This window comes from Schistocerca gregaria, chromosome 1 (genome assembly GCF_023897955.1).
Source record: "Schistocerca gregaria isolate iqSchGreg1 chromosome 1, iqSchGreg1.2, whole genome shotgun sequence".
Lineage (NCBI taxonomy): Eukaryota > Metazoa > Arthropoda > Insecta > Orthoptera > Acrididae > Schistocerca > Schistocerca gregaria.
The window spans coordinates 555,075,886-555,095,466 of record NC_064920.1 but is presented as its reverse complement, the minus strand read 5'-3'; the positions used below and the strand labels follow the sequence as shown (position 1 = coordinate 555,095,466).

The window sequence follows — 19,581 nt, the reverse complement described above, 5'->3', positions numbered from 1 at the left end:
AGAATAATTAGTAGTTGTGGAATGTTTGTGTGATTGGGGAGGGGGGTTGAGCTCAAACTATTCCTTATCCATGGTGTTTTGTATGGCCAACATACTGAAATGTGGACATTCTTGATTCATTACAGGTTTTACTAAGACAAAGCGGAAACGGAAGCTGATTGTGGATGAAATTAAGAATATTTCTGGAGAAGAAATGAAAGCTCAGCTTTCAGATACAAGTGACATAGTCACTACGTTAGATCTTGCACCACCAACTAAGAGATTGATGCACTGGAAGGAAACGGGTGGAGTGGAGAAGTTGTTTGCCCTACCAGGGCGCCCCATTCCAGCACGTGTTTTGTTTAAGGTAGTGTTTGAATGTTGTATGTTATTAATTGTTTCCAGGTTTGACTTCTGTTAAAGTTCATTTGCTTTGTGTTCACAGATGATGTTTTAGAGTATATGTATCTCTTTTGTGGTACATAACTTATTTTCTGGACTTGAGAGTACATAGATGCATTTTCCCACAAGTCTCATCAAATTTGTGTACTTCTAGAGATCGAGGACGTGTTGTGGAGGGCAGAATTCTAATACTTCATGTGAATGCAGGCTTTCGTGATGAATTGTGTTGATGAATTCATTTTGGGAAGTAAGTCAAGTAATATGTTTGTTTTGGATGTACAGATATGTCAAAAGTCCCTTCCAAACTGAAGCTATTACTTGGCTTATTACCTAAGAATTCATCAGTTGACTACTTCAGCTTCATATGTTTGCCAAGGTTACTACTTTTAGATGATACAAGCCTTATTTAAGTTATGTGAACATAAATGAAGAATTTATTTATCAGTAGATAAACAATTGTCTAATGACGTGCAATTTGGCAGTAAATAGCTAAACGCTATATTGTTGATCCATTGATAGGTTGATTTTCGTGTGTGTGTGTGTGTGTGTGTGTGTGTGTGTGTGTGTGTGTGTGTGTGTGTAGGTTGGGGGGCTATGTCTAGAATTTTTCAGTGAGTTAATCCAGCTGGTTTCATTTCTGCACAGCTTAATGTTATTGCATGAATTATTCTGTATGCTTAAAAAGTTTCTACTTTTGAGACAAATTTTGCAACTTTCTGCTCTTCATATACCTTTAAATACCATGAGCTTCGAAACTTTAAAAACAAATTGCTTGTCATTACAGAAACACATACACCGAAACACATCGGCAGCTGTATCTATTCACCTTCTACATTGCCGTACCTTATTCATTCACCAGCTGCATCCCCTCATCCCTTCCTCACCCCTCCTTCAGGTTCCCTTGGAGCCACTCCTACAACCCAGTATACGGAGAGGATGCTGTAGAAGTACCCACATCAGAACCATTGTTGATATATCTTGTAAGAATTTGTGTTCTGTTGATATGTCTTACTATTCAGCCTCACATCAAGACCAAGTCAAGCTTGTTGCTTGTCACTTCTGATCACTATATTTAAGGAATTAGTATGTTCATTTCACATGTACCATATAAATTACTTTAGTTGCAGAAAAAAATTTGTTGTTGTTGTTGTTGTTGTTGTGGTCTTCAGTCCAGAGACTGGTTTGATGCAGCTCTTCATGCTGCTCTATCCTGTGCAAGCTTCTCCATCTCCCGATACCTACTGCAACCTACATTCTTTTGAATCTGTTTAGTGTAGTCATCTCTTGGTCTCCCTCTACGATTTTTAGCCTCCACGCTGCGCTCCAATACTAAACTGGTGATCCCTTGATGCCTTGGAATATGTCCTACCAATCGATCCCTTCTTCTAATAAAGTTGAGCCACAAATTTCTCTTCTCCCCAATCCTATTCAGTACCACCTCATTAGTTATATGATCTACCCATCTAATCTTCGGCATTCTTCTGTAGCACCACATTTCGAAAGCTTCTATTCTCTTCTTGTCCAAACTATTTACTGTCCATGTTTCACTTCCATACATGGCAACACTCCATACAAATACTTTCAGAAAAGCCTTTTGACGCTTAAATCTGTACTCGATGTTAACAAATATCTCTTTTTCAGAAATACTTTCCTTGCCATTGCCAGTCTACATTTGATATCCTGTCTACTTTCACCATCATCAGTTGTTTTGCTCCCCAAATAACAAAACACATTTACTACTTTAAGTGTCTCATTTCCTAATCTAATACCCTGATTTAATTTCACTACACTCCATTATCCTCATTTTGCTTTTGTTGTTGATCATCTTATATCCTCCTTTCAAGGCACTGTCCATTCCGTTCAGCTGCTCTTCCAGGTCCTTTGCTGCTTCTGACAGAATTACAATGTCATCGACGAACTTCAACATTTTTATTTCTTCTCCATGGATTTTAATACCTACTCCGAATTTCCTTTTATTTCCTTTACTGCTTGCTCAATATACAGATTGAATAACATCAGGGATAGGCTACAACCCTGTCTCACTCCCTTCCCAACCACCTCTTCCCTTTCAAGCCCCTCAACTATTATAACTGCCATCTGGTTTCTGGACAAATTGTAAATAACCATTCGCTCCCTGTATTTTACCCCTGCCACCTTCAGAATTTGAAAGAGAGTATTCCAGTCATTGTTGTCAAAAGCTTTCTCTAGGTCTACAAATGCTAGAAACGTAGGTTTGCGTTTCCTTAATCTATTTTGTAAGATAAGTCGTAGAGTCAGTATTGCCTCACGTGTTACAACATTTCTACGGAATCCACACTTGTTTCCCCAAGGTCGGCTTCTACCAGTTTATCCATTCGTGTTAGTATTTTGCAGCTGTGGCTTATTAAACGGATAGTTTGGTAATTTTCACATCTGTCAACACCTGCTTTTTTTTTGGGATTGGGATTATTATATTCTTCTTGAAGTCTGTGGGTATTCCAGCTGTCTCATACATCTTGCTCACCAGATGGTAGAGTTTTGTCAGGACTGGCTCTCCCAACGCCGTCAGTAGTTCTAATGGAATGTTGTCTACTCCCAGGGCCCTGTTTCGACTCAGGTCTTTCAGTGCTCTGTCAAACTCTTCACGCAGTATTGTATCTCCAATCTCATCTACATTCTCTTCCATTTCCATAATATTGTCCTCAAGTACATCGCCCTTGTATAAACCCTCTATATACTCCTTCCACCTTTCTACTTTCCTCTCTTTGCTTAGAACTGGGTTTCCATCGGAGCTCTTGATATTCATACAAGTGGCTCTCTTTTCTCCAAAGGTCTCTCTAATTTTCCTGTAGGCTGTATCTATCTTAACCCTAGTGAGATAAGCCTCCACATCCTTACATTTCTCCTCTAGCCATGCGTGCTTAGCCATTTTGCCCTTCCTGTCGATATCATTTTTGAGACATTTGTAATCCTTTTTGCCTGCTTCATTTACTGCATTTTATATTTTCTCCTTTCATCATTTAAACTCAATATCTCTTCTGTTACCCAAGGATTTCTGTTAGCCCTCATCTTTTTACCTACTTGATCATCTGCTGCATTCACTATTTCATTTCTCAGATGTATCCATTCGTCTTGTACTGTACTTCTTTCCCCCATTCTTGTCAATTGTTCCCTGATGCTCTCCTTGAAACTCTCTACAACCTCATGTTCTGTCAATTTATCCAAGTCCCATCTCCTTATATTCCCACCTTTTTGCAATTTCTTCAGTTTTAATCTACAGTTCATAACCAATAGATTGTGGTCAGAGTCCACATCTGCCCCTGGGAATGTCTTACTATTTAAAACCTGGTTCCTTAATGTGTGTCTTACCATTATATAATCTATCTGAAACTGTCTAGTATCTCCAGGGTTCTTCCATGTATACAACCTTCTTTTATGATTCTTGAACCAAGCGTTAGCTATAATTAAGTTATGCTCTGTGCAAAATTCTACCAGACGGCTTCCTCTTTCATTCCTAAAACCCATTCCATATTCACCTACTACGTTTCCATCTCTTCCTTTTCCTGCTATTGAATTCAAGTCACCCACGACTATTAAATTTTCGTCTCTCTTCACTATCAGAATAATTTCTTTTATCTCGTCATACATTTTTTCAATCTCTTCGTCATCTGCAGAGCTAGTGGGCTTCGTATCTATCTTGGCAACAATAATATTTTCTTTAAATTTAACTGCTAGTCAAATGCATCTTGTATGGAGCATGATCTCAAAGAATCTTTTGTCATAAATTTGCGCTTGTATTTGTCAGCTTTATGGTGAGGTAACTTTTCGAATATTCTTACTTCAGTGTCACACTGTTACTTGATTTAGAGTCATCCTTTCTTCATTTGTTTTATAAGTGGCAAAGATAGGGTCTGATGTCACATAAATGAGCAAACAAATTAACACGTTCTTGAAACTACTTTTGCTTGCATTAAATATAGGTATGTTTGATTCTTCTTGTAATGTTGCCATTCAGAACTACCAAAGACACCTCACAAGTCGCCCAGCTGAGAATTATGACTTCGGATTGGGCGTTGATGAAGGGGAAGAAGATATGGCTCTTGAACAGGTCCGTGAAGGGGAAGCAGAGCTCGTCCAACAAGATCCCCGTCGGTCAACTCGCAAAAGAAAACTGGTTGAACCTGAAGAGTATCAGGTAAATAGAACAGAACATGTTGTTCAGGGTAAGGGTAACCTGCAATATTATTTCTGACTAGTTGCAGTGATTTAATGTTGTGTGTGTGTGTGTGTGTGTGTGTGTGTGTGTGTGTGTGTGTGTGCGCGCGCGCGCGCTCATTTTCTCTGTATCATGAAGCAGTCCACTGTTATAACGTTTGATTGCTAAGTGGTGATGTATTGTATCCAGATCATATATTTTCTTAATTATTATTTGATTCTATGGAAGAAACTTTTTACAGTTGGTGTACTTATGAGTTAGGTGTTGTTATTACATATACATGATCAAACTTATTACACATACAGTGAAACCTCTGTGTAATGTTTCTCCATATAATGTTTTCCTCCATGTTATGTCCATCTTCTCGGTTCCGACCAGAAGCCCATACACACAATGCTAAAGTTATCTCTTTAGTATGTTTCCTCTTTAGTAAGTTTCCTCTACACAATGATTTCCTCGATGCAATGCTCATATTTTTGGAAACCTAATCAATTATTTCCCTCTTTATAGTGTTTAAGCCACTGGTGTAGATGCTTCGTTTTCCTTTCTGTGGATTTGCGCAGGCTCCAAAAAGCCGTGCTCAGCTTGAGTCAACATCAGCTTCAGTGCCCAAGTAACGTGAGATGTGACGCCCATCATGCTCGTCATTTGTCTCGTTGGCACTATTCTTTTGTATCTCGTGTGAGCAAATGGTGAACATCTGAACAATGTTTTTAACACTGTGTCCCTATTACACGATACACCTAAGGGGTGTCCCAGGTGTACATGTTTGGAACTAGAGACTGGTTCACATCGACTGATTACACGATACACTCAGGATGTTCCTGGTGCAAATCTGCACTAGCGCATTATATGGAATAACGCTTGAAAATGGAAGGGAAATGTGTGATTTTTTGTAAAGTCATTCGTTTGAATTAAAAATTTCTGACAAGTGAGAGCTCAAGGATCCTATTTTATTAGGTGATTGTTGTTCTCTTATGTAGCTGTCACAGAATTATGTTGTTACTGTTCCGAATTATGGCTCAACTGTTTGTTTTGTACTATGACACTTGTTTGCTCAAGGATATTGTATGTAAATTTGTAACAATAATGAAAATTCCGGGATGGAGCAATACATAAAATAAGGGAAAGGCAACTACTCACCTACTATGTAATGGATCGGTGTGAAGAGCATAGAAAAACTTAAAAGAAACAGCAGTAGTATACACAGACCCTAAATTTACATTTATACACCAGTTTGCATATGGTGGACCCACCCCCACACCCCACCACCAAATATTTCCCTGGCAGTGTCTGTAACCATTAGATTAGGGCAGGATGAAGATGACAACAAAAAGACAGTTGTTTTTGCGTTCAGCCCTGGCTGAGAAAAATGAATGAAGGAATTCGAGTCCCGAAGATAAAAAAATCCTGGGTATGTGATGTTAAAGTTGTGCCAATCCAAAGATTTTTGTAGAAATTTGACTGAGGTTGTGTATTTTACTAATTCATTATTAAAATAATTGTTTCTAGCTAATTATTTTTTAATTTTTACCATTTACAGTATTTTTCTATATATTCTCAGTAAAATTTTACTACTTTTGTGATTACCAATACAGAGGTTTCACTTTATATGATCAAACTTATATTTTTTCACGCATATGCCTTGATAAAAAAAAAATCAGTGGATCAATTTTGTTGTAGTTAATTTTTATTTTTAAGTTTTTCTTGTTCTTATTACACTGTTGGCAAAACTGATTGTTTAAAAATTGGTGTTACATTCAGTCGGTTGTTAACAAGCTTCACACATCAGCAGACATGTACTTAGTGAAAATGGCTTCCTATGAAAAAAAGTATGAAAGCCATAAATAAAATGTTGCAAGAAGTACTAAATGCAAATTTAGATGATGACAATGGTACGGATATCTTTGCAGTGATAATGATAATAACAACAATCTACTGAGTGAACATTCAGATGTAGCAGAAGTGAATCATGTATCTGAGAATGAAGACAATTCTGATGAAAATGGAGAATCTGGTGACAAAGAAGTGGGAAAAAATTACATAGGAAAAATGGTAAATTATGGAAAAGTTACCTCCTCCTTAGTCACAGCAGACAGTATAACACTGTTATAGGTAAGCCTGAGTTGAAGGCTTACTGTTGAAAACATTTCAAAATTATGTGAAATTATCAAACTTGGTTTACTGATTGAGTTGTTGAATGAAATTTGCCTTCACACTAATTTGAGGGTGCTTCTAAAATTCTGTATTGATGGAACAATGTTATTGCAGAAGAAATGCTAGCATTTATTGAACGGTGTATTCTTGCATGTGTTATGAGTTTGAAGAAAGAATTGGTTGTAAATTTATGGTCCAAACCCTGCATTTTCTGGGACAGAATTTACTGCAACAATGGGAAGAGACGGATTTGTTCAAATTTTGCTTGTCCATAGTTTTGGCGATAAAGTCATAAGATGTGAATCTATAATGTCAGACCAGTTAGCACCAATCAGAAGACTTTTAGACAGTGTAATCAGCAGATATCAAATGGTTTATACACCAAATCATTACACTACAGTAGACGAACAGTTGACTGGATTTAGGGGAAGATGGTCGTTTCTTGTGTTCATGAATCTGGAATGAAAGTTTGGGTTGCAGCAGACGGCCAAACTTTCTGCACACAGTTTGTGCAAGCATATACTGAAAGAGAAACAAAGCAGGGTCTCCATTTAGTCGAGGATCTGGTAAATAATTTGTATGGAACAGCCAGGAGCGCCACTATTGACAAGTCTCTTTATTTGTTTTTTTACTAGCTGTAAGCTAGCAGAGTTCCTTTTAACAAAGAATACGACATTGGTAGGCACAATGTGACATAATATGAGAGCACTTCCAGAATTATTTTTGAAAAATAAACAAAGAATGATACACTCTTCCTCTTCGGTTTTACCAGTGAACCAATGTTGGTGTCTTATGACCCAGCAAAGAGCACAGCGCTAATACTACTCTCATGCCAACATCATGGTGATTCATAAACTAACAAAGTAAATGGCTTCAAGCTGGAAATTATCATGTGTTACAATACTACCAGCAGTGATGTTGAACGAATTAGTGAGGGAATATACATGCTCAAGAGCTCCTGGACAATGGCCTATGAAACTTCCTTCGATTTGATTGGTGTTGCCTGTGTGAAAGCTTTCCTTCTCTGGATGACAAAAAAATCCAACTGGGCAGCAAATGAAGAAATATCACCGGCATCTGTTCGTGCTTGCTTTGGGAGGAGAAATTGTGAGACCTAACATTGAACAAAAAGCAAAAAATGAAAATAAATTGGTCAGACATGTCCTCAGTGTAAGAAATTTGATAAGTGTATCTACAAACACCCAACACGCCCAAACAGTAGAAAGAACTCAAGGTGGCCAACATGGTAGATGCGTCTTACGTGAATTAAGAAAAGACGGGAAGACAGTCTGGAAGTGTGAAGAATGTAATGAATGGGTTTGAAAGGATCACTGTGATGCAGTAATCTGTGTAGCTTGCAAAATTGTTTCAACTCGTGTCACTGTTCTCGATTAAAATTTCTCTTTGGTAACAAAAGAAGTAGACTGTCATGAAGTGCTATTCTCAGTAACCCACATCTGATCTACAACAGAATGTATCTTGTAATGATAATAAAGTTTAGGTAATAATTTACAGTATAAAATATGGCTCAAACTTTGAAACAAAATACCTACTCAATAACAGCTGAAAATGTTTTAACCCAGTGGCTCAAAGATTAATTATAAATATTTGGTGATTTTAGCCATCAAAAAAAGTTGACCTGGCACAAGAAGAAGAGGTACCTGATGTTGGTCAGTACTTACCACAACCTTCAGTGGCCCCTACTGTCACTGATGCACTGACTGCGACAAGTACAGGTGCAGAAATTGCTGTGGGTGTTGTTCCTATGGACACAGGTGCCCATATGCCACCTCATACTCCTGCGCCAGAGGTTTCAGATGTTCAGCAGCTACCTGTTGTGCCTCAGCCACCTGCAACACCACTACAAGTTCCTGTTGACTCAGATATGCCTCATCTACCACCGGAGCAGGTATATGTAATTGATTACTTGTTGTCACATACATTATTTAACTTGTGTAGCTTCATAACAACAGGATTGCCAACTTTGCAATACAGTCTCCATTCAAATCCCTCCTGTCCTCATTTAAACATATTTGATTGGATCATTTGTGACTAGAGGAAGTATTAAATGTACTCATGCTCTGTAACAAAAAATTGACCATGTGCAGAGTGAAACTTACATGAAATGCCATTCTCAAGCAGAATAACAGCTATATTGTGTTTTAATAACTGAAGTCGTTTCAACCCCATCGGATGATTACTGCACTAAATCTGTTATGGGATAATTTCATGTTATCAAACTTTGTAAATTGTTCTGGGGTGTTAGGGCATCTCTGTCACTTTATCAACAGAATACACTCATTTTTGTTACTTCAGGGAATTCAAATTTGTTTGACATTTTTGCTAGGAAGTTTCCTCAAGCCTGCATTACTTACATATTATGTAAAGAGGTTTCTGAGTATCATGATTCTTAGAGCAGTTACTGGTGTACCTTGTAGCTATGGTATGTTGTGATTTAGTGTGGAAATAAATAAAGAAAATTGGAGTGGATAAGTTATCACGCAGAATGTGATGTGAGTTGCAATATTAAAACTGATTTTGTTCCATCCATATTTGTGAGATACGGAGCTCTTTCACGCCATCCTACATCAACATTATCTTTATTATTCTGTGTAGATTAAAGAAAGCTTTTTAGAACATATTTAGGGTATTTTACATGTGAGGAAAAGATACTCTGAATTATCTATAGTAGAAAAATAGCTAATTAAAAGCCAGACAAATTGTGTACCTAAGAGCAAAATGAAAAGTTCTCAACCTAGTAGCTAATGTAGCAGACCCACATCTTGTATACAGTAACAAGTGTACTCACAAACTTTGTTCAGTTCTTTTTAAACCAGTCCAGATATTGTTAGTAAATTAATTTTCCATTTTGCCAGTGGATAGCATTCAACAAGTGTGCCAAGAATATTGCACAACGTGTTGTAATTAATTCTTCATGTGAAATGTACTGTATTATTTTTCTGATAGGTCAGTGATCCTGTTTGAATTTAGTTGCTCATTTTGTAATTGTTGAAGATAGAGTAAATTTTTGTTTGTAGTAAAAGTCCAAACAAAGAATTTTACATCAGCCAATATCCAGTTGAAACATTCAAACTAAATAAACAAAACATGACTACTTTAGGAAGCTACATAATAAGAATTGTTCTAACAGATTACCAAGTATGTAACAGCATAATTTTGTTGATACCTTGTAACAATATGCGAGACCAAGAACCTTACACATTCCCCTCCTTTGCGGAAGGCTTCAACTGCTAAATACTGAGTGAAATCTTCGTTCAAAGATTAGGCTAAGTACTCTGGTACCCAGTGCTCACATTTTACAAAGATATGTATTGGGGGCTATTTCTTAATTGCAAAATTAAGACCATGTTGTTGTCTTGAGCGTATTTCCCCATATTTACATGAAAAAAGTCCATACCCATTTTTTTAAACAAATATTAATCTTTATGGGTTATGGTAATTTGCACAAACAGCGTAAATAAAGAAGCAAAATCAACTGTAAAATTTTCTCATTTAATTCACTGACTATTACTATTTCATTTCTTGTAATGAAACTCTTCATTAAGATGAACTTTGAGGTATAACTTTGTTAAGGATTCAATATAAAGATTCACAGAAAATTACTAAATGTATAAGGAGTCTCAAATGGAATGTAAATATTTCCGTAGATGGCAGTTTGGTCAAGAGTTAAAAGGTTCATAACAAACAAGTGTTCAGTGGGTATAGAATAACAGCTACCTCAATATTACACATGAAATATGCCAATATCAAAATTTAAAAAAGTCAGATAGAAACAATAAGCAGAAACGATAAGCAACCAGTTGTTGTGGCATGTACACACATATAAGATCACAATCTTTTAAGCTACTTCTCTTTCTTCTGTTTTGAAGGTGGCCTGTGCATGCATCTCCTCCCCCCCTCCCCCCCCCCCCTACACACACACACACACACACACACACACACACACACACACACACACACACACACACACACACAATCAACAAAAATAATCAATTTTTGAAAATCTAATGTAATTGGATGGACAAAAGATTTACTCGCCAAATGGTGACATGCACAAGGGTTTCGTAAATGGTTTAGGAAGTGGGGAGAATTTGGAAGAATTGCCCAGAACACTGGGTCTGGGGAGACTTTCCAGGCAGGATGAAAAGGAAAGGCTCTATCCCTTTTGTTAAGTCTCCCCTAACTCAGGTTTTTTGATGATTTTTCTGGACTTTCCCAGTTTTTTTAACCCTTGCCAGTCCTTTTTCTACATTATCCCTTTCCTTCAGTCATTTTGCCAAAAGAAGGAGCTACTGGCTCCGAAAATGAAACTGGAAAAATCTCCAAACTGGTCTCTTATTGTAGTCTTAATCTTCCTTGCTTATGTATACATTGGTGTTGACTGCCATTTATGATGTTCAGACCGTCTGTTCCATGGATAGAAATGCATCCCTAGATCATCTGTCCTGCTGGGTGTTTGACTGTTTGTGTTAAAAACGAAGGTAGAAATTCTTCACCTAATGTGCAACATACAAAAACTTTGCCATCAGAGCCACGCAGAATAAATCTAGACTTACTTGAAAAGATTACTCTGGTCCATGTTTTTGGCATGCATTTCACATGTACTTCTGCCCATTTTAGCCATTGTTGTCGCATTGTTTTGTCAATAAAGGCTACTGTTGTAATGAGACATCACCAATTTTTTCCCAGTCTCATTTTAGTCCAGTTTATGACAGGCAACAACCTATGAGAGAAAGTTTGTTGATGGTTGTTTGATAGTAAACATCCTTTCTCTACCTCTACCTCTTCCTTTTTCACTATCATCATTCCCTGTCTGCTTGTATTTTTTCAGTAACCTCATATTGTAGGCTGATTAACCCTTAACTACTGTGGATGTTCACAGGAACACATTTACTATGGAGGGGTCTCTTAGATGGCCTATTTATTTTTATGTTTGGTGAATATATATTTTCATGACTTCCTGTTGTTCATTACACTTCTTGGAAGCAGGCTTTATGGAAATTTGCACTTTTCAAACAATGCTGAATTTAAAACACTTTGAAAACTAGAACACAGCAAAATTTGCAGTTTATTTTTATTTTATGTATTACTAAAATAACAGCACATAGTTAGCGCTCTACTCAGTCAGATTATCATCAGGAACATGGTATTACAGATTCGCAACATAACTGTATGGAGAAACACATTTCAGTTATGACAAATTGTCTTTGGAATCAACTTTCGGTTTGAAACTTCCTGGCAGATTAAAACTGTGTGCCCGACCGAGACTTGAACTCGGGACCTCTGCCTTTCGCGGGCAAGTGCTCTACCATCTGAGCTACCGAAGCACGACTCACGCCCGGTACTCACAGCTTTACTTCTGCCAGTACAGCTGTGAGTACCGGGCGTGAGTTGTGCTTCGGTAGCTCAGATGGTAGAGCACTTGCCCGCGAAAGGCAGAGGTCCCAAGTTCGAGTCTCGGTCGGGCACACAGTTTTAATCTGCCAGGAAGTTTCATATCAGCGCACACTCCGCTGCAGAGTGAAAATCTCATTCCGGAAACTTTCGGTTTACTTCTCATTGTTTCAGCCTTAGAGCGATTACTCCACCCCATAATTCTATCAAGCGCGAAATTTCACCAAATTTTTATTTTAAACGTGAAGAAGAAAGTTGATAGTTGTTTCACCTTATGTATTCTTCTGAGGCCATGAATAAAATTTTAATTGCTTTCAGCCTGCATGCATTTACTCAGATTGCCTTACCATTCTCCAACCAAATCGAAACACCACACTGTTGACATGAATATCTTGTTTTCTACTTCAAACATGGACAACAAAAGACTGATGTTTTTCGTTTTTCAGAAAACTATTTATGTATTTGAGGCTCATATCTCCAAAACAGGAAATTTTCCAAGAATTTTCCTGAATCTGTTGCAGTCCAATTAGCTGCAAGATAATATTGAGTTGCCATGTCCTTACGTTAAGTGACGGCTTCTGTTTTCTCCATCGAAAACAACTTAATGTTCTTACCGAAGAAGTGTGGCTCTCTGAATTAGTAACGTGATTGCTAAATACTGAGAATCAGAGTCATTATCACTATTGTCAGAGTCTTCATCTCAGAATTTGCTGAGACCTTCTCGAACACCTCCATCAGTCTCTCATAGAACACATTGCATAGAAGGTCTAACTTTCCTCATAACAGAGAAACGATAACATTCAAGAGAAACATGACACGCAAAGAGTATGGTACGTCTGTGAGACCTCTCAAGGCCCAAAAATAAGAAACAAATTGCAACAACAATGCCAGATTTCTGACATGTGTAGCTTGCCCTCCAATAGCAAGGTACACAGAAGAGTCTATTTCATCTCACAGAGCTGTGGGAAATATCACAAGACAACAAACTGTAGCAGTCTGAGAGACCATCCATAGTAGTTAAGAGTTGAAACCTATCTTTAAAGAAATCTCTCTTGTGCTGAGGCCATCTGACACACAAGCAAGTATAGCATCTTTCTTTTTTCTAATTAATTCCACTGACCTGCCCATCTTTTCACTTCAATGTGTCAACATAAAATGGACGTAAGTTGGATGTTGTTGGGAAAAATGTGATAGAAAGTAAAAGAATAAAGGCAACAATATATAACCAGTGGCTTAACAATAAACTGGTATAACCTGAAGCAAACAGCCACCAATGACAAAATTATGAAGCAATCTTAGGTGATGCAATAAATAATCTCACCACTGTGTGTGTTTATGGCGGCGTGGACACAGCCATTTGTAATTTCGTTTTCACAGTGTATCGCTGGAGCTAGCCCAAATAAATACTGCTCATCACATGTTTCAGCAGAAATCGTCTGCCTGTTTCCTATTACAAAGAAAATAATTTTTAAACTGGAATTTTGTGTGTCCATACGATAGTGCTGTCTCAAATTAGTCAGTTGTCCAATTAAAATTGCTTGACAGTTGATTTCCGTCACTTGCTGCTACAACACACACACACACACACACACACACACACACACACACACACACACACACTGGGTCACTTCACAACTGCTGTTAATGTGTAACACGGTGCAGTGTTGGAAGCGGCCGCTGGAAGGTATGTTGGGAATGCGGGATACTCAGTCGATAGCTGATTTTAAGTGACCACCGACTAAACTGCGGCAGATTATGCGTTTTGTTGCCCTGAATTTAATAAACTCGTGTGCTAAGCTAACCACAACCTCATGATGTGCAGTGTATCTGAGAAAACAGCAATCTGCGACAGAACAAAAGTCACGATCACTTTGTTCACGTTGTGTAAGCGTAACCTCTACAAGCAAACTTGAGAGAGAGGGAAAAAAATCAGTTTCAGCACTAAAAGCAAACTAGTTTCTTGCTATCATTGGTTACTTGAAACTAACCTCACACGGGCTACACAAGTTACTGCATTACCAACCAATTAGCTGACCTGGTTGGCAATTGGTTGCAGATTACAGGCGACACAGACAGATTTCCAACAAAAAAAGAATGATGGGAAAAAATAAGATCAAATAAAAAAGTCAGTACAATTATGAAAATGACGCGGCAAACTATTGGAAGTAAAAAATTGTATTTAAGCCAGTTAGATGTGATTTGAACCTTTGACCATCACGTCAGGTGTGCTATGCCAGACTGCTGAGTTAAACAGACATAACCGTGGTGCCCAATCAGAACAATGAATTGCAGGTTTTAAATATTTGGCTTCATGCAATGTTGTGTGGAGCTTATGTAATATAATCTGATCTGAGATTAAACTGTATATGTGATGCTGAATCACGTCTTATGTGGAACTATCCAATAATGCATGGTTCATAACGCATATGAAAAGTGTGTATTTCATTACCATCAGTTTGTGTGTGTGTGTGTGTGTGTGTGTGTGTGTGTGTGTGTGAGAGAGAGAGAGAGAGAGAGAGAGAGATGAAATAATAATGCCAGCCCTAGGATTTGGGATCCAAGAAAGCAATCTGGAAGAGTCATTTGACCAGTTGTTGTGGCAGTTTGGCAGCAGCGAATGGTTAGGGGGTGACATTGAGCACTCTTGAGTGGAGAAAATAACTATAATTTTAATCAGACTATAATACTGCATTTGTTTCATGGTATACATTAACAAGGACAGTAAAATATGAAGAATAACCAGTACTCCAGTAGTGACAACGCTGCCCAGGCCTACTCAGACTGCTGCAACGGTACAGCAGCTCTGTTCAGTCACTGCTGTAGTACTGGTTATTTGCGTTTCACTATCTATTTTAATATGTATCAATAAAATGAATATCACACTAGACTAATTTGAGACCCCTCTATTGAATCACCACACTAAATTCTGCTTTTAAAAATAATTTTGTTTGTAGTGGGAAATGAATCTTAAATTATCTGCTGAAATACCAGAGACAGCTCTTATTAGAGACATCTTGTGTGTGTGTGTGTGTGTGTGTGTGTGTGTGTGTGTGTGTGTGTGTGTTCATAAGGAAGCCTTTTGGCCGAAAGCTTACTTGTTTAGCAGTCTTTTGTTGCGCCTGTCTATAACTCAGCATCACCACTATATGGTGAGTAGCAATCTATCCTTTCAATAATATTGTCATTTTCCAACCTGGATTTTCCATTGTTTCATTTGTGTAAAAAGGTATGTCTATTACAAAAAAAATGCTACACTGAGACTTTCAGCATATGTAAAGGTATACTGCATTGTTTTAAATGCTGAGGTTGAACCTGTAGTCTTCTGTATGTGTCAGCTTGGAGTAGGTTCTGTGCCTTCACGGAAAATAGTGTGCATATTTAAAAGCACTTTTAATTTAATATTATCAGTACAACAGCCTTATAAAATGTGTAATTTGTTCCCGAGCACTGTGCTTGCTTGGTGACTAGCAGTGTAAAAGTATGAATGCGAATGATTAACCAGAATTATTAGTAGACCTATGTTGGATTCAGTTGTACCCTAAATTATTGTGTTTTCACTATAAACCTGATGTATGAACGTTTTTCTTATCTGTAACAATGATACACTTTCATTGATGCAAGTGATTAAACTGGGGTGCTAAAAGTTATTGCTTACATAATTTTGCCTTAAATAAATTCATTTTTGTGCATTTAATTAGTGTTATGCCTGATAAATAATTGTGTGTATTTAATAAAATAGTGTGTCGTCTGTGTCTACACTTTCAGGTGCATTCTTTACTGGTGCAGCATGAGCATAACCTGGTTAACCCATTAACACCCGGAGTTCCATCAGTAGCAGCTCCCATGACCCCGGGGCCACCACCAATGACGCCAGGACCCCCACCGATGACACCTGGACCACCACCGATGACACCAGTGCCACCACCGATGACGCCAGTGCCAGCACCGATGACGCCAGTGCCACCTCCAATGATGCCAGTGCAACCTCCGATGACACCAGTGCCCCCTCCGATGACACCAGTGCCCCCTCCAATGACGCCAGTGCCGCCTTCAATGACACCAGTGCCTCCTCCCATGACACCTGGTGCCCCACCAATGACTCCAGTGCCTCCCCCAATGACCCCAGGGCCCCCACCTATGACACCAGTACCTCCGCCGATGACACCCATGATACCACCATTGACACCGGCCCCTCAGGTCCCCATGGAACAGGAGGAAGCAGTCACAGCTCATATATCTGCTGCTGTTTCTGTACCTACACCAGCTCCAGTCCCTGAACATTTGTCAACAGAAGCACCAGGGGAAGTGTTACAGCCAACTGAACAGCATTTGCCAACAATGGAAAACATGGGTTATGACCATGTAAGTAAATTCTGTGCTCACAAGATAATTGTTACATTTGTATTAATATCAAAATGAATGTGTACATGCAAAGTTTGAGCCACATTCACTTAACTATTAATTATTACTTTTATATTTCATGAGACTTGTCATAAAAGTATTAACTGGAGCATTGTTATGGAAGTGTTAATTATAAGAAAAAGAAAATTCGAAAGATAAAAATATAAAATTAGGATTAGACGGATACAATAGTCAGTACTTGCCCTCAGGACATGAAATTTCTTATACTGTCAGTAGACAGATCAAAAGTAGAAAAAAGGAACAGTGCTAGAGAATTTGAAAGTGAAACTTCATTATGGAGGAAAGGGTGGAAATTTGGGAAGGAGGGATAGGTCACCCCAGCCCTATTTAAGAAGGTACCTCCATTGAGAAATTGAGGAGAGAAAATGATCAAAATTCAGCTTTTTCTCTGCAGTGGACCTCTGACTTGATACCGGATATTTCTACCTTATTCCTGATAAGTTAGTTTAATATTATTTTGCATTGATGTTCCTTACTCCATTGTTAAATGCAAACAACATTCATCAGTTCTCTATAATATGATAAAATGAAATTGTAGGTAGAATAGAGGTAATGGAGGGAGTGAAGAAATCCCTCAGAACAATTGCCAACATAAACACCAGAGAAACAAAACCGTGGATAATGGAAAGACATGTGAATAGGAAATTTAATTTGTAGCTTATTTAAGTGGGCTTGACAGAACATATTGGAAGAATTTAGAGGCACACTATGGATTGTAACAACTCAGTGTAATGCATACGCAGAGATTCTCATATGACACAAGCAGGTGCCATTTAATGAGAAAGGTGACATTGTCATGAAACATACTTGGATGAGCTTGGAGAGACATGGTCTGACAGAGAATTAGAAAACCGTTCTACAGCCACTGTCAGACATCTTGTATAGGTTTCGGGATAATACAGCAGGGTTGTTCCAACACTACCGGAGAAGGGAGCTTTTGGGTGCATTTTCTCACCCTCACAGGCAGGTGCAAGCAATATAGGCTACCCGCAAGACGGCCCAATTGCATGCATTCTGCACATACTTGAGCTGCTTGCCCACCTCTGCCCCTGTGCTCTCAGTGTGACCTGGCTGCAACACTGCCCAGGTTTCCACTGTATGCCCATCTATGTCCGTGTCCACCCAGCTGCCTCGGATGAGCACCAGAGCTGGAACATCCTATAATAGAGGTTAGGAAGCAAGTGTAGGCATCCATGGAGCCATTTTTCATTTCAACCCATATGCAAATTATGTATGACAGCAAGAAGCTAATATTTACAGAAACTACACTACCATGCATTGTCCAATAACTTGTGGAGTATGTGTGTAAGGTGTAGAAGGAAATGTGGAAGTATTGAGGCATAGGTCTGAGTGATGGCCAAGGAAAGGAAGCGGAAGTGGAGAGAAGAGATTAGATGCAAGTCAGCGAAGCTCAATATAGCATATTAATAGTGGACTGGAGGGTTAGGATAAGAGTAGAGGCAAGTGTAGGATGGACACTGGTGAAGGTTGAGTTTAGGAGTATTTTGGTACAAAAGAATATTGGAAAGACAGTTTGAGAATATTCTGCTGGAAGGGTGATACAGATACAATGGATTGTCGATGTCATTCACATGCAGCTGCCTCCTAAGACCTTTGTGATTTCTGGACAATGGAAATTAATATTGCGTCTGATCATTCACCCAGTCAGGTCCATGTAGGCTTAAATCAGTTTTTTCCACTCTCCATTTACAAGTAAAATAAATGATAAATAAGTACACAGAAACACTTCACCATGTACTGTACTATGCAGTGTTACGAAGAAAAGTAACTCACCAATTTCGGAGTTAGGAAGCCTCCAATGTGCAGAGGAATTCCTTTGACACATGAAGGCTGCTTATCCATTAAATTGGCAGAATTAACACTCTGCAAGTATACGTCCACTCTCGTTGAAGGTCAGCAGCTCGTGGCCTAGTGGTTGGCGTTGCTGCCTGTGGATCACGGGGTCCCGGGGTTCGATTCCTGGCTGGGTTGGGGATTTTCTCTGCCCCGGGACTGGGTGTTTGTGCTGTCCTTATCTTTTCATCATCATTCGTGACAGTGGCTAAATTGGATTGAGTAAAAAATAGGGACTTTGTACGAGTGCTGATGACCCCGCAGTTGAGTGCCCCACAAAACCAATCTTCATCTTATTGAAGGGTAGTCGGGGTGATATTTAAACCTGAGAACATACATCTGCATTTCTCTGACACTTCCTATTTGAATAGCGAAGCGTAAGTTGGAAATTATTGTTGGCAGTGTGATGATAGTAACTGGTGTTGAGCCTGCACCTTGATCGGCTCATTGTTAGATTTTGTTTCACATAATGCATTTCTATTTATTATGTTTTAAAACTAGGTGCATAATTTATATAAGCTGTTTCAGAACTTAGATTTTAAAAAATGCCATTCTTACAGTCCTTGTAACTAAGTGTGAGCAACTTAGTCTCTTGTATGCAGTGTAACAGAATTTTAGTGGCAGTTTGAAAATCTGTTTTACATATGTGTGTTATTTTGGATTGTGAAGTATAACTGTTTATGTTGTTGTGGTCTTCAGTCCAAAAACTGGTTTGGTGTAGCTCTCCATGCTTGTGTATACTGTGCAAGCCTCTTCATGTCTCCAATAACTAATGCAACCTGATTACTGTATTCAAACCATGGTATTCCTCAACAATCCTCCCTCCCCGGCTTCCTTCCATTACCAAATTGGCAATACCTTGATGTGCCTCAGGATTAATCCTGTCAACTGATCCCTTCTTTTAGTCAGTTGTAGAATAAATGGTTTTTCCCCCTTTTTTTCAGTTCAGTTCAGAACTTTGTCATTTGTTATTTGATTACCCAGAACTGCTTATCATCCGTGGTTCACTTCCACACAAGGCTACACTCTATACAAATACCTTCATAAAAAAAACTTCGTAAATTTATATTAGATGCTAACAAATGCCTCTTTTTCAGAAATGCTTTTCTTGGTATTGCAAGTCTGCATTTTACATTCTCTATTCTAGGGCTGTCACC

General features: G+C 38.5%; 1 protein-coding gene across 2 annotated transcripts in view; it reads left to right on the top strand.

Moving 5' to 3' along the window:
- LOC126356290 (double-strand-break repair protein rad21 homolog) overlaps positions 1-19,581 on the top strand; it is a 71,799-nt gene that overhangs the window by 35,770 nt on the left and 16,448 nt on the right. For both annotated transcript variants that reach the window (XM_050007197.1, XM_050007187.1), the window contains exons 8-11: positions 126-346; positions 4,376-4,555; positions 8,355-8,642; positions 15,914-16,510. In XM_050007197.1, the coding sequence (XP_049863154.1) occupies positions 126-346; positions 4,376-4,555; positions 8,355-8,642; positions 15,914-16,510 (1,286 nt within the window). The remainder of the gene's footprint in view (positions 1-125; positions 347-4,375; positions 4,556-8,354; positions 8,643-15,913; positions 16,511-19,581) is intronic.